At 43.6% G+C, this 16,284-nt stretch overlaps 1 protein-coding gene across 11 annotated transcripts in view; it reads right to left on the minus strand.

Moving 5' to 3' along the window:
- The window catches only part of MBNL2 (muscleblind like splicing regulator 2), a 204,909-nt gene that overhangs the window by 81,046 nt on the left and 107,579 nt on the right, over positions 1–16,284 (minus strand). For 10 of the 11 annotated variants that reach the window (XM_040425303.1, XM_040425304.1, XM_040425300.1 and 7 more), the window contains exon 2: positions 185–970. In XM_040425303.1, coding sequence (XP_040281237.1) covers positions 185–358 — 174 coding nt within the window. In that variant the 5' untranslated portion in view covers positions 359–970. Of the gene's footprint in view, positions 1–184; positions 971–1,054; positions 1,110–16,284 lie in introns of those variants that run through there. The other variant, XM_040425295.1, reaches the window with a different exon arrangement.

Below are 16,284 nucleotides of genomic sequence, written 5' to 3' on the forward strand. Positions count from 1 at the left end.
GGCTTACAATATAAATTTTTTTTATTTTTATTAAGGATCATTAGACAATTCGAAGAATGACCCTTGTCCCAAAAATACATTGAGCATGAACTGCGCCAAGTAATAACCTTTGTGGCAGTATAATTAACGACATTTCTTTAGATACATTAATGAACTTTATTGAAATAATAAAATACTCTCTTACCTTCAGGGAATCAAAGCAGGCAATAACACGTCCATTTTCAACCTGACAACTTTTAGGTGGATGTGCAAATTTGCATTCCTCATCAGATCTTGAACATGTCCCCCTCTGGAACTGCCTGCATACTTCAAGGGTCAGCCATTTAGTGTCTCTTACCGGAGCTACATTCAAAGCCATGCTGTAGAAACGGAACAGAAGCTGAAGTCTGCCTGGTGACTTTGTAACTTAAGTCAGCTGGAGCTTGGAGCCTTCCTCAGCAGGCTTCAGTACAATAAAAATGTAATTGCGTTAGATGGACTGAACTGCTGAATAGAGTCCAAAACACGCAAAGCTGCATGAGAAAAGCCAATTCATCTGCATTTAGTCAGTCATCAATCAAAATGCACTACTTCAGCAAATTTGGCTGAGAAGACAACATACTCAGACCTCCAGGGATGGAAATATCAGGGTGGGATTACCACTTAGCTTCTATCCATAAAGTACTTCCAGCCTAATGGTGGTCCTGTCTGGAATAAGTCTTCTCTTGGTTACTCTTCAGTAAGATGAAATTGAATATTGGCCTTATTAGGGAATCCACAGTCTTTACTGGACAGAGCCTACGTCCCCTATGCCGCAGATATTTAGTCCATTTCTCGATGAGTCATTGGCAACAACACAGTAGACATACAAGGTAATTTTAGATAAACTTCATGGCAAGATCTTGGGGGTTTGGCATTTAACGTGACTTCGTTGAGCACTTACTGGCAGATGTAACTTTGGAAGCAGGCACTTTCCAAATAAGTAGTAAATCTAAAAGACAAACAGAGCATACATAAGGTTAATAATGACAAAAAAGATGGGTGAAAATAAAATCAGATCAACAACTAACCCCACCTATCCAACGAGGCAGTGTCACTGAAACCAACTGCATAATACAAGTCTCTGTTCAGATAAAAAAGAAAAAAAGTCAGCCTTCCCCGAGAAGATTTGCATGACAGCAGAAGAACCAATTGGAGCACATATTGCTGTAATATTCTAGGCATCCATCCAGCACATGGGAGTGACTCAGAAATGGATGAATGTTGCAGACACAATAATTAGACAAGCCACCTCGAAAACAATTCACTCTAATGTGCTTAGCCTCCTAACCAATATATTAAGACTCCCATTAATAGCAGATTTTAGTCTTAGGGAATATATTTTCTGTACATAAGAACCACTCTGCTTGCTAATATTAACCACCATGAAGTTATCAAGGCAGGAGAGATTAGTTTGACAGTAATGCATGTAAAGAGCAAGGGAACTAGAAATGATGGATAACAAAATTTGCTATAGTTCCTGACTTTTAGCTGTCTTTAAACGCCCACTATGTCACGCTAAGGAACTCTTAATGACATTCATGAGCAAATAAGGCTACTTTCCCACTAGCGTTTTAGTTTTCTGGTATTGAGATCTGTCATAGGGGCTCAATAGCGGAAAAAATGATTCAGTTTTGTCCCCATTCATTGTCAATGAGGACAAAACTGAACTGAAAAGAACGGAGTGCTCCAAAATGCATTCCGTTCTGTTTAGTTGCGTTCCCACACCGGAGAGCAAACTGCAACATGTTGTAGTTTGCTTTCCGTCCTGCGATGCAGAGCAAGATAGATCCGGCATGACCCCCAATGCAAGTCAATGGGGACGTATTCGTTTTCTCTGCCACAATAGAAAACGGAGAGGAAAATCAACAGCTCACGATCCTTATTCACGCTGCACGGGAAGGGACAATCCTCATAGCAAATCCAATGAAAAAAATCCCAGAAAGTGTTCTTGTCTTTAATATATGTTATACTCTTTATTTCAACTACAAAATTTACAAGACGCGTTTCAGCCTGTCCCACCTTTCTCAACTGCATGGATCTGTCCTCCATTGACTTCCAATGGAGTTCATGACGGATCAGTCTTGGCAATGTTAAAGATAATACAACCGGATACGTTCATAACGGATGCAGATGGTTGTATTATCAGTAATGGAAGCGTTTTTGCTGAACCTTGCCGGATCCAGTAAAACGCTAGTGTGAAAGTAGTCTAAGTAGAAGTTTAAGAAGTCTACCAGATCTAAAACCAGAGCTAATAAAGATAAGACTGGTTACTGGAGAAAGACATTTTTCAGCACACCTCAGACATCGTATTTAACCCAATAAGGACCCGCGCCGTACATGTACGGTGGGCTGATCAGGCGGGTGCAGGAGCTGCGCCTGCCCGATCAGCGGCAGGGGTCCGGCAGTCATTAATAGCCGGACCTCTGCTGTATGCGCCAGCATCGGTGAAAACACTGATGCCGGCGCATTAATCCTCGCACTGCCAAGGTCAGCATTGACTGCAGCACGTGCGGGATCCTGCCCGGTGTCAATCAGGTCCCCGCGCTGCAGTGACGAGGACCCGATGGCAGCCCGATGCCTTCCTTAGGCCCCTTTCACACGGGCGAGTTTTCCGCGCGGATGCAATGCGTGAGGTGAATGCACTGCACCCGCACTGAATCCGGACCCATTCACGTCAATGGGACTGTGCAGAAGAGCAGTGATTTTCACTCATCACTTGTGCGTTGCGTAAAAATCGCAGCATGTTCTGGATGGTGTGCGATTTTCACGCATGGTTTCTAGGAGATGATAGGGATGAGCAACCCCGGACCCCATTAAAGTAAATTCACTGTATTATTTTCACTTATAACATGGTTTTAAGGGAAAATAATAGCATTCTTAATACAGAATGCTTACTAAAATGTCGATTTGATGGGTTAAAAAAGAAAAAAAATTACCTCACCTTATCCACTTGATCGCGCAGCCGGCATCGTCTTCTTTCTTCTTCTTTCAGGACCTGCAAAAGGACCTTTGATGACGTAATCGCGCTCACCACTTGGTGAGCGTGGCGACGTCAGCGCAGGTACTGCTGAATGAAGATTACGTCATCAAAGGTCCTTTTGCAGGTCCTGAAAGAAGAAGATGATGCCGGCTGCGCGAACAAGTGGATGAGGTGAGTTATTTATTTTATTTTTTTTAACCCCTCAATCGACATTTTAGTAAGCATTCTGCATTAATAAAAACATTTTTAAAGTGGTTGTCCGGGTTCAGAGCTGAATCCGGACATACCTCCATTTTCACCCAGGCAGCCCCCTGACTTGAGCATTGGAGCAGTTCATGCTCCGATGCTCTCCTTTGACCTGCGCTAAATAGCACAGGGCAAAGGTATTTTCAGGAGTTCCGGTGACGAACCGGGCTCTCCATGGGGCTGCCAGAAAGCCCGGTGACGTCACCGGCTCTGATGGCCGTGCTTTAGCGCTGCCCAAGCCATTTTACTGCCTTCTGCCCGGCAGTGTGTTATTGTAAACAAAAGAGCCCTTGCCCTGCGCGACCTAGCGCAGGGCCAGGGAGCGTATCGGAGCATGAGATGCTCCGATGCTAACATCAGGGGGGCTGCCTGGGTGAAATTATGGGTATGTCCGGGTTCAGCTCTGAACCCGGACAACCCCATTTAATAATGTTATTATTTTCCCTTATAACCAAACCCGAACTTCAGTGAAGAAGTCCGGGCTCAGGTCTGGGTATCACATTCAGTTTTTTATCACACGCGTGCAAAACGCATTGCACCCGCACGATAAAAAACTGAACAACGTAATGCAATCGCAGTCAAAATTGACTGAAATTGCGTGCACACTCGCGTGGGTTTCCCGTAATGCACACTCTACACATCCGGAGGAAATCCGGGACGCCCGTGTGAAAGAGGCCTTAGGCATCGTGGCTGCCTTCCGTGACAGCCTGTGAGATCCAGCCCCCTGGATCTCACAGGCAAGCAGGCTGTAAGTGTATTACAATACACTTACAGCCAATGCATTATAATACAGGGGTATTGTAATGCATTGTAAAGGGGATCAGACCTCAAAAGTTGAAGTCCCAGAGTGGGACAAAAAATAGAGTGAAAAAAAGTTAAAAAAAATAACATTTTACAAAACAAATTAAAAGTTTCAAGTAAAAAAAAAAAAAGCGTCCTTTTCCCAAAATAAAGTAAAAACTGACTGTAAACAATAGGGGAAAAAAGAAAAGTAGACATATTAGGTATCGCTGCGTCCATATCGACCGGCTCTATAAAAATATCACATAACATAACCCTTCAGGGGAACAAACTAAAAGTGCAACACCAAGCGATCGCAAAGGCGTATGCCCCCCAAAATAGTACCAATCTAACCGTCACCTCATCCTGCAAAAAATTAGCTCCTACCTAAGACAATTGCCAAAAAAATAAAAAATAACTATGGGTGTCAGACTATGGAGATACTACAACATGATTTTTTTTGTTTCAAAAATGCTTTTATTGTGTTAAATGTAAAAAACATAAGTAGACATATTAGGTATCGCAGCGTCCGTAACAACCTGCTCTATAAAAATACCACATGACCTAACCCCTCAGGTGACCACAGTAAAAATAAAAAAATAAAAACGCTGTCAAAAAGCCATTATTTGTCACCTTACATCACAAAAAGTGTAATAGCAAGCGATCAAAAAATCATATGCACCCCAAAATAGTGCCAATCAAACCGTCATCTCATCCCGCAAAAATGATACCCTACCTAAGACAATCGCCAAAAAAATAAAAAAATGTATTGTGTAAAACTTAAATAAATAAAAAAAAACTATATATATTAGGTATCGCCACATCCGTAAGGCCCCTTTCACACGAGCGAGTATTCTGAGCGGGTGCAATGCGTGACGTGAACGCATAGCACCCGCACTGAATCCTGACTCATTCATTTCAATGGGTCTGTGTACATGAGCGGTTTTTTTCACACATCACTTCTGCGTTGCGTGAAAAAACGCAGCATGTTCTATATTCTGCATTTTTCACGCAGCCTTGACCCCATAGAAGTGAATGGGGCTTCAGTGAAAAACGCATTGCATCCGGAAGCAAGTGCAGATGCAATGCGTTTTTCACTGATGGTTGTTAGGAGATGTTGTTTGTAAACCTTTAGTTTTTTATCACGCGTGTTAAAAACGCATCAAATCGCATTACACGAGCGTGGAAAAAAACTTAACAACTGAACGCAATCGCAGACAAAACTGACTAAACTTGCTTGCAAAATGGTGCGAGTTTCACTTAATGCATCCTGAACGCATCCGGACCTAATCCGTCACACTCGTGTGAAAGAGGCCTAAGAACCTGCTGTATAAAAATATCACATGACCTAACCCCTCAGGTGAACACCAGTAAAAAAATAAATAATATATAAAGTGTTCTCAAAAAAGCTATTTTTTGTCCCCTTACATTAAAAAAAGTGTAAGACCAAGCGATCAAAAAGTCATATGCTCCCTAAAATAGTACCAATCAAACCGTCATCTCATACCGAAAAAAATTAAAAATAAGCCCCTACATAAGACAGTCGCCCAAAAAATAAAAAATAAATATGGCTTTCAGAATATGGAGACACAAAATAATATATATTTTTTAAATGCTTTATTATGTAAAACTGAAATAAACAACCAAAGAAAGTAGTCATATTTGGTATTGTCACGTCTGTAGCAACCTGCTCTATAAAAATACCATATGATCTAACCTGTCAGACGGTGCCAAAACAGCAATTTTTTGTTACCTTGCCTCACAAAAAGTGTAATATAGAGCAACCAAAAATCATATGTACCCTAAAATAGTACCAACAAAACTGACACCTTATCCCGTAGTATCCAAAATGGGGTCTTTTATTGGCGTTTCTACTCTAGGGGTGCATCAGGGGGTCTTCTAATGTGACATGGCAACTTAAAATTATCTCAGTGAAATCTGCCCTCCAAAAACTATATGGTGTTCCTTTCCTTCTGCGCTCTGCCCTGTGCCCGTACAGCAGTTTACGACCACATATGGGGTGTTTCTGTAAACTACAGAATCAGGGTAATAAATATTGAGTTTTGTTTGGCTGTTACTAAATAATGGTACCATGCTTGGACTTTACTTATAGCCAGAACCCAGGTGGGTCGGTTGGTCCCAGAACCATCTCCCTGTGACCTTCTGGTCTGGAGCTATGAACCCTAAAGGGTTTTGTGGGTCATTGAGCTGCCAGGATCAGCAGGGAGGAGGGACCCTTCCCAGAGGCGGGAAGATGAGGAGCCGGCTACAGTTTAAAAGGCTTGTGCCAGCAAGCGGGCGTGTCTTTTCTCTGAAGGAGGGTCACATCGTGCCATGTGTTTACAGGGACCTGCAACCTGCTGACATCACTGCCCTCCATGAGAATACAGCTAAGAACTCATCACAACACAAAAGGACTCATCCATCTGGTGAATTGACTTTTGTTCTGCTTAACCCTGTTTGTACCATACCACCTGTATTTGTAACCTCAGACCACTGTATATATCCTTGTGTGTTTAGTGTTATTTCTAGTGAGCCCTTAAGGTGATTAAATATATAATTTAATCTTGTGCTGTCTTGTATCTCGATCACGAATCCCCACGTCCATGTTTCGGCCTAGTTATACACTACCGGTTGGTTTCTTACCCTATATAATCCCGTTAGCGGACCGGGCTTATACCAAACAAGAAACTGGTGGCAGTCTTCCCGGGCTGAGAATGCGCTGTTTCACTGGGGCAGTGAAAAGGCTTTCTCAGCTTGTTGCCTCTCTGTGCCCGTGTGGACAGGAGGAGTCTGTGAAAACTGTACCAAGACTGACCTTACCGGCTCCTCCAGGAGGGTGTAACGTCACGCCTTGGTAACCAGTAACCATACTGTATCTCGTGAGCTCAACGTAGTTGACGTCAAGCGGGCAAGAGAGGTGGTATTCATCACAAAGGGGTCTTCAAATGTGACGTGGCAACTTTCTCTGCCTTCCAAAAACCATATGGCGTTCCTTTCCCTCTGCAACCCGCCGCGTGCCCGTACAGCAGTTTACAACCACATATGGTGTGTTTCTGTAAACTACAGAATCAAGGTAATAAATATTGAGTTTTTTCGGCTGTTAACCCTTGCTTTGTTACTGAAAAAAATGAATTAAAATGGAAAATCTTCCAAAAAAGTGAAATTCTGAAATTTCATCTACATTTTCCTTCAGTTCTTGTGGAACACCTAAAGGGTTAATAAAGTTTGTAAAATCAGTTTTGAATACCTTGAGGGGTGTAGTTTCTAAAATGGCCATTTATGGGTGGTTTCTATTATGTAAGCCTCACAAAGTGACTTCAGACCTGAACTGGTCCTTAAAAAGATTTGCTTCTAAACTTCTAAGCCTTGTAACGTCCCAAAAAAAGAAAATGTAATTTACAAAATGATCCAAACATGAAGTAGACATATGGGAAATGTAAAGTAATAACTATTTTAGGAGGTATCACTATCTGTTTTAAAAGCATAGAAATTGACATTTAGAAAATTGCTCATTTTTCAAAATCTTTGGTAAATTTGGTATTTTTATTATAAATAAAAATGAAATATTTTGACTCAAATTTACCACTGTCATGAAGAACAATATGTGACGAGAAAACAGTCTCAGAATGGCTTGGATAAGTAAAAGCGTTTTAAAGTTATTACCACATGAAGTGACACATGTCAGATTAGCAAAAAATGGCCTGGTCCTTGAGGTGAAAAATGGAAGGGTCGTGAAGGGGTTAATAATCCTTGGCAAGGCCGCCACAGGCAGCCTCCTCCAGCCATATATCTGGCACTTGGCTACATAGAGAATTTAATGCAATGTGAAAAGTCTAATTTCCTGATAAATAAAACATGAAAGCAGCACTTGGTAAAATAAAAGAAGATTGGTGGAAGCGATCCAAACCAAGATCAAGGGTCCAGACTTAGTAGTAGCAGCAGGGACCGCAGTACTCCGATTTATAGCAGCAACGTTTTAGCTCCCACTAGGGCTGCAGCTAACAATTATTTAAATAATCGATTAGTTGTCAAAAATTTTATCGATTAATCGGGAAAAAACACCAAAATGACAAAAAAAAAGGGGTTTATATGATTTTACTTGAAAAATTATATTCAAAGGCCATATTAAAACAAATTGTGGATGACACTGTTATGGGGGATCTGTGGATGACACTATTATGGGGGATCTGTGGATGACACGATTATGGGGGATCTGTGGATGGCGCTGTTATGGGAGGGATCTGTGAATGACAGTGTTATCGGGGATCTGTGGATGACACTTATGGGGGATCTGTGGATGACACTGTTATGGGGGATATGGATGGCGCTGTTATGGGGAGGATGTGTGGATGACACTGTTATGGGGGATCTGTGGATGGCGCTGTTATGGGGGGATCTGTGGATGGCACTGTTATGGGGGGATCTGTGGATGGCACTGTTATGGGGGGGATCTGTGGATGACACTGTTATGGGGCAATAGAAAAACGTAGACTTCAGCAGCATCTCCAAACGAATTACCTCTTTATTCAGAACTCCATGGCACGGTGTACAAAAACATGCAACGTTTCGGCTACATCTAGCCTTTGTCAAGCATACAATACAAGTGATAATGCCCACATATAAATAGTTAAAAACATGCACTCCCACAACCTTATTCACCCAATCAAAAAACAGGATTAATGAAGCAAATCTAATCAAAGCCAATAATAAATGGATCGGACTGCAGTGCCTATTTAACATAAAGTGTGTACACCCCTATAGCTCACCTGTATGAGCTTCCTGTGATGGCGGCTATGCAGACCTCGGCGTGCCCGTCGAGTAACAAAAGAGAGGGTGACATTGATTGACAGAGATTCTGCACTCCACAAATCATCGAGAGCTAAGGTCACGAGTAGAGTTCCTTTTGTGTCTGTATATGGTCGGGACAGTGGAGATATTGCTCATATCCTTAGAAAGGAGAGGCATATACTACAAAGAGGTTTGCCGGATATTGATGAACTTAGTGCCCCTCCATTGATGGCGTACAAGTGGAACTCTAATTTGCGTGACAGGCTGGTAAAGACAGACGTTGGAGGTTCAGGTCTGGGCACACAAAGGCTCTTGGCCTCACGTAGAAATGGAACTTTCCCTTGTTTATCCTGTTGCAATTGTGGTAACATTCTAAAAGGTGATCATTTTTTTCATCCTTATAGTGGCAAGAAGTATAAGATTAATGGCTACTACACATGTAGATCCCGAGATGTTGTTTACGTCATACAATGTCCTTGTAGTCTCATCTATGTTGGTGAGACTACGTGAGACTACGATGGAGATTCGTGAACGGATCAACAAACATAAAAGTACAATTCGCAAGGCTAACCTGGATAAACCAATAGCCAAACATTTTGTGGAGGCAGGACACTCTGTCAATCTATTGCGCTTTAGGGTGATAGACCGTGTGGGTGTTTTACGTAGGGGTGGAGACGGAGACGCTGCTCTTAGAAAAAAAGAACTTAAATGGATATATACCCTAAGGTCCCTGCAACCTTATGGACTCAATTTGGAGTTCAATGTTGCAGGGATCAGTTAGGTCTTCATCCGTCACAAGTATTGATATGTTTTTATATGGGAGTTTTATATGCACCCCCTGGTTAATCACTGCAATAATTTGAGGTATCTCTATGTAAAGATTCCCAGGCCCTATTATTGTGTGGCACTTAGTATATAGGATCAGTGTGCCAACAATCATCACTTCTTATAACATTTTTGATCATCCCTCTGCATGATGGTGGGCGAGTATTTAACATACTTCGTGGCCCCTCTCGTGGAGATGCGCATGTCCAGGGCTGCGACAGTTTGCGACAGCATCACAGCGTGGCTATAACAACGCATACACAAACAGCGGTCATGTGATCGAGATCATCGGTCACGTGACTTGCACGTCGGCTATGACGTCGTCGGTGCGGGCGTCTCTCATTGGTTGTTGACGCCGCTGGTTTATTCTAATTGCGATCTCCAGGAGAGGTGGGACCACAGCTAAGCCCGCGAGATTTGATCTGCTCTCGCATCGTCGCAGGACAATGACGTGTATGGACGTGCGCAGTTACTCGACGGGCACGCCGAGGTCTGCATAGCCGCCATCACAGGAAGCTCATACAGGTGAGCTATAGGGGTGTACACACTTTATGTTAAATAGGCACTGCAGTCCGATCCATTTATTATTGGCTTTGATTAGATTTGCTTCATTAATCCTGTTTTTTGATTGGGTGAATAACGTTGTGGGAGTGCATGTTTTTAACTATTTATATGTGGGCATTATCACTTGTATTGTATGCTTGACAAAGGCTAGATGTAGCCGAAACGTTGCATGTTTTTGTACACCGTGCCATGGAGTTCTGAATAAAGAGGTAATTTGTTTGGAGATGCTGCTGAAGCCTACGTTTTTCTATTGCCTTCACCTTGACCGCCCTGGATCTGGGGTCTCTTGCTCAGCTTCTGCATTCCTTCAACTAAAGCTCTGGAAAGCCATTTGTGTGGTGCTCCTGTCTTTCTTTTACTGTTATGGGGGGGATCTGTGGATGACACGGTTATGGGGGATCTGTGGATGGCACTGTTATGGGGGATCTGTGGATGACACTGTTATGGGGGATCTGTGGATGGCACTGTTATGGGGGATCTGTGGATGGCACTGTTATGGGGGATCTGTGGATGGCACTGTTATGGGGGATCTGTGGATGACACTGTTATGGGGGATCTGTGGATGGTGCTGTTATGGGGGGATCTGTGGATGGCACTGTTATGGAGGGGATCTGTGGATGACGCTGTTATGTGGGGGATCTGTGGATGGCACTGTTATGGGGAGGAGGATCTGTGGATGGCGCTGTTATGGAGGGGATCTGTGGATGGCACTGTTATGGGAGGAGGATCTGTGGATGGCGCTGTTATGGAGGGGATCTGTGGATGGCACTGTTATGGGGAGGGGGATCTTTGGATGACACTGTTATGGGGAGGGGGACCTGTGGATGACACTGTTATGGAGGGGATCTGTGGATGACCATGCTATGGGGGATCTATGGATGACACTATATATCATCTTATGCTATATGTGTCATCCACAGATCCCCCCATAACAGCGCCATCCACAGATCCCTCATAACAGCGCCATCCACAGATCCCCCTCCCATAACAGCACCATCCACAGATCCCCCATAACAGTGCCATCCACAGATCCCCCCCTCCCCCCCCCCCCCCCCCCCCCCCGATAACAGCCCTGGCCCGGCAGTAACTTTTACTTTAACTTTAAATCAGGTTCAGTGCATCTTTATCACCTTACAATGAAGCTCCAGTAACAGGCAGAGCGGGCGGCGGCGTAAAGTCATCCACTCACGTGACGCGCCTGCTCCACCCACTTTATGAATAAAGCAGGCGGAGCAGGCCGTCACGTGAGTAAGTGACGTTACGCCGCCCGCTCTGCCTGTTACTGGAGCTTCACTGTAAGGTAATAAAGATGCGCTGATTTAAAGTTAAAGTAAACCGCCCGCTCCCGCCCACATAGCAACGAATTGGCAGATTATTTGAAAACGGGATTCGTCGACAACGAATCCCGTTATCGAATATTATCGATAACTTTGATTAATCGTTGCAGCCCTAGCTCCCACCTACTACTACCGGGTCAGTTTATATACCCCGAATCAGTGACATCATAATTACAATTAAGTGTCATATAAGAAATGTGCATGAAATATATGATAAAAAACTTCAACGTGATTACAAGATCAGTATATGACATATTTAAAAATACATCATCCAAGAACAAATCATCATAGTCATATAGTGTACAATTGATTAGAATGAGCAGTGTATAATGCTTCATTTCCCCTGTGGTGGCACTGCAGGAAAACTGAACACTTACAGCCAGTTACCCCACAAATAACTGCTGATTGCTGGGGTCCTCACTGGGAGACTGTGATTTGCTTATTTTCAAGGACAGTTTAAAGTGGAGAACCCCTTTAAAATACACGCTAATAGCCATATACATAGTAATGTTTGAGAGATGACAGTGTAATCAAGCCATAGTCCACATACTCGCTCAGTCCATCTAATGAACGTTTTACATTATTTGTTATCCCTCATGCGGGGAATGATAAAATTACTTTTCCCAGACCAAAGGTCCAAGGCATTTTTAGTCTGCTTTCGTGTTTAGTGAATGATTGCAATAGCAGACCGACATTTATCACAGGCCAGTGTTCCCTAACCAGTGGCTTGGACATGTCAATTGTGGGCTTCCATATATAGCTCCCCAGGTATTGGCACCTGCAGAGACATAACATTAATCTGAAACTAATGTCTAAACTATGTTACTGGTAGTAACATATGTAAAGTTCCATTACTTGTTCATGTCTTTAATAGGTGGTTCAGTACCACCTGTCACATCTGAAAGTGTCTTGTGACCTACAGATGGGTTGAGAGTCAAAGCAACAAGTGATATATACCGACGTCATAAATGAAAGTCATGCATGACAGCAACTTCCTTTTACAAATGTAAGCAGAATCTGTAACCACAGACGCTAACCATCCATGACTGCCCTTGGGTGATCACAACGTGCAATCATGGATATCGTGTCACAGGGCTGGATAAATCCCAGAAGCCATTTAGCTAATGTGGCTAGAATGTTTTTCTGCCTAGGAAAGATTTTATTTCTGGGCCACTAAAAAAACACTATTTCCTGAAAGGTTATTGCTGGGAGGTTACGCTAACATTAGTGGCTTATACCAACCATCACTTAGTAAAGGACCAAGTGTCTGAAATTTTGCCATCATGTTTTTGCAGCAAATCTGATGAATAAAATCTCCTCTAAGTCTGGACACAGGGACTCATTCATTTCTATGGGTTCCACAAAATGCAGAACATGTCCTATTTTTGCCCCCGTTGTGAACGAGAATAGTCATTTCTAGTGATGGGAGTGAGAAAAATGTAACAGTATTTTACCGATCCATGGTTTGTGTTGGAGTTGGAACTATTTCACATATCTTCTGGGAGTGTGGGAAGATTAATACGTTTTGGTCGGATATAGAAGAGGCATTACGCCAGATTTGCCCCAAGTCAAGGGCTATCCTAGATGAAAAATTGGTCCTCCTCTGGCTCTCAAGGAGGCCTTTCTGCCCTGCTAAACAAGACCTAACTACAACTTTTATAACAGCAGCCAAGTTGCTTGTTCCTCTGCATTGGAGGTCGACCTCTCCGCCCACCCTTGAGCAGTGGGTCAGTAAAGTGCACCAAATCTGTAGGTTTGAGGAGCTGGCAAGTTGGGAAACTCCCTCCAGATCAAGATTCCTTCAGTTGTGGACTCCATGGCTAGGCTTTATTAACAAAAAGGTTCAACCCTATACTGAGATCTTGGGATGATTAGGAGTCTCACCTAATCTAGTGCTCTATCATTGAGTGGCATCCAATGTATTCTAATCTAAATCTCTCTTCCATACCCCCTCCTCCCCCTGTTCCTTCCTTAACCCTTATAGATCCCACTGTATCAACAGATAGGTCATCACCGGAGAAATTTGTTCTTTGTTTATGTACCTTATAGAGTTAATTGGAGGATGTAACGATCTCTAGATGCAAAATATTCCTCCTCTAGTTACATTATTGTTATTTGCCTTAATAGCTATATTTTGCAATGTCAGTACCTACTTTTATATAAACAGAGGTTTGCATGCCAGAATCTGTAAGGATTGTCCGTACCTTCTTCTAATTATGAGTGTTACTACAAGTGTACATTTATTCTTGATGTTCTTGACTTTGTCGAATGTACCTTTCATTAAAAACAGATTTGAAACAAAAACAGATCCATGGTTTGCAGACTGCAATACAGACATGGTCATGTGCATGAGGCCTTAAGCCTCATTCACTTGTCAGTGTTCGGTCAGTGATTTCCATCAGTGATTGTGAGCCAAAACCAGAACTGGAGCCTCCACAGACATAATGGGAAATATCTGCTCCTGTTCTGTGTTTAGAGCCACACCTGGTTTTGGCTTTAAATCACTGATTGAAATCACTGACCAAACACTGACGTGTGAATGAGGCATAACTCACGTAAAGCTGGTCAATAGCTGTTCTGTAAATACACCAGTTCTTCAGCACTTCTTCATTTTTCTGTCATCTCAGATATGAATATATTTGTTGTAAATTTGCAGAACATTAATTGTAGTAAAAATCTACAAAACGTTGGTTTAATTTTGATAGATTCCGTTATTAGCAAGCAATCCCTCCTCATATTCAAATCCTCACTCGCTGATGCAAAACAGACCTACTTCTCATCTCTCATATCTTCCCTGGCCCACAGCCCTAAACAACTTTTTAACACTTTTAACTCCCTTCTCCGTCCCCCAGCACCCCCACCCTCTCCTCTCATCTCAGTTTAGGACTTTGCCAAATACTTCAAACAAAAGATAGTCAACATCAGAGAAAGCTTTAGTACACAATTCCCACAGACCCTCTACACAACTGCTCGGTCCACTTCTCCCAAAACCAGCTTCTCCACCATTACAGAAGAAAAACTCTTCACTCTACTCTCCAGATCACATCTCACCATCTGTGCACTTGACCCAATCCCATCCCACCTCATCCCTAACCTCACCACAGTGTTTATTCCAGCCCTTACTCATCTCTTAAACCTATCACTAACCTCTGGTGTCTTCCCCTCTGCTTTTAAACATGCTACCATTACACCCATCCTCAAAAAGCCTTCACTTGACCCATCTTCTTTGTCCAGTTAACGCCCCATATCACTTCTTCCGTATGCCTCAAAGCTACTTGAACAACATGTCCATTCAGAACTGTCCTCTCACCTCTCTTCCTGCTCCCTCTTTGACCGGCTACAATCTGGCTTCCGACCCCACCACTCGACTGAGACTGTCCTTACCAAATTCACCAATTACCTAACAGCCAAAACCAAAAAACATTACTCTGTCCTGCTTCTCCTTGACCTGTCCTCTGCCTTCGACACTGTCGACCACTCCCTTCTGTTGCAAACTCTCTCATCTCTAGGCATCACTGACCTGGCCCTCTCCTGGATCACATCATACCTCACAGACCGGACGTTTAGCGTCTTCCAGTCTCACACCACCTCCTCGTCTCATTCCCTCTCTGTTGGTGTCCCGCAAGGCTCTGTCCTAGGACCCCTGCTCTTCTCTATCTACACTTTTGGCCTGGGACATGGCTTTCAGCATCACTCTTAGGCCTCATGCACACGACCGTGCCGTTTTTTTTGCGGTCCGCAAAAAACGGAAGCCGCCCGTGTTGCCTTCCGCAATTTGTGGAACGGAAAGGGCGCCGGCAATATAAATGCCTATTCTTGTCCGCAAAGCGTGGACAAGAATAGTACATGTTATATTTTTTTAGCGGGGCCGCTGAACGGAGCCACGGATGCGGACAGCACACGGAGTGCTGTCCGCATCTTTTGCGGCCCCATTGAAGGTCGTGTGCATGAGGCCTTATGCTGACGACACACAAATCTACCTCTCTGGTTCAGACATCACCACCTTACTATCCAGAATCCCACAATGTCTATCTTCTATATCATCCTTCTTCTCCCTTCGCTTTCTAAAACTTAACATGGATAAAACAGAATTTATCATCTTTCCCCCATCTTGCTCAACCCCCCAACAGACCTATCTATCACGATCAATGGCTGCTCACACTCCCCGGTCAACCAAGTCTGCTGCCTTGGAGAGACCTTGGATTCTGCCCTCTCCTGTCCGCACATCCAAGCCCTTTCCACCACCTGCCATCTCCAACTCAAAAACATCTCCCGCATCCGCGCTTTCCTTAAAAGGGTTCTGCACTTTCATTTAACTGATGATCTATCCTCTGGTCATCAGCTGATCAGCTGTTTGAGAATGCAGCGGCGCTCCAGCAGCGCCGCAGCCTTCTCACCGTTTACCTCCGGCCCACTGACGTCACGACTAGTATCAACTAGCGTGGGCGGGGCTAAGCTCTGTTCACTTGAATGGAGCTTAGCCACGCCCACGCTAGTTGATACTAGTCGTGACGTCAGTGGGCCGGAGGTAAACGGTGAGAAGGCTGCGGCGCTGCTGGAGCGCCGCTGCCTTCTCAAACAGCTGATTGGCGGGGGTCCCGGGTGTCGGACCCCCGCCGATCAGAAGCTGATGATCTATCCAGAGAATAGATCATCAGTTAAATGAAAGTGCAGAACCCCTTTAACTTTGAATCTGCAAAAATGCTTGTACATGCCCTCATCACCTCCCGCCTAGACTAC

The sequence above is a fragment of the Bufo bufo genome, chromosome 3 (genome assembly GCF_905171765.1).
Source record: "Bufo bufo chromosome 3, aBufBuf1.1, whole genome shotgun sequence".
Lineage (NCBI taxonomy): Eukaryota > Metazoa > Chordata > Amphibia > Anura > Bufonidae > Bufo > Bufo bufo.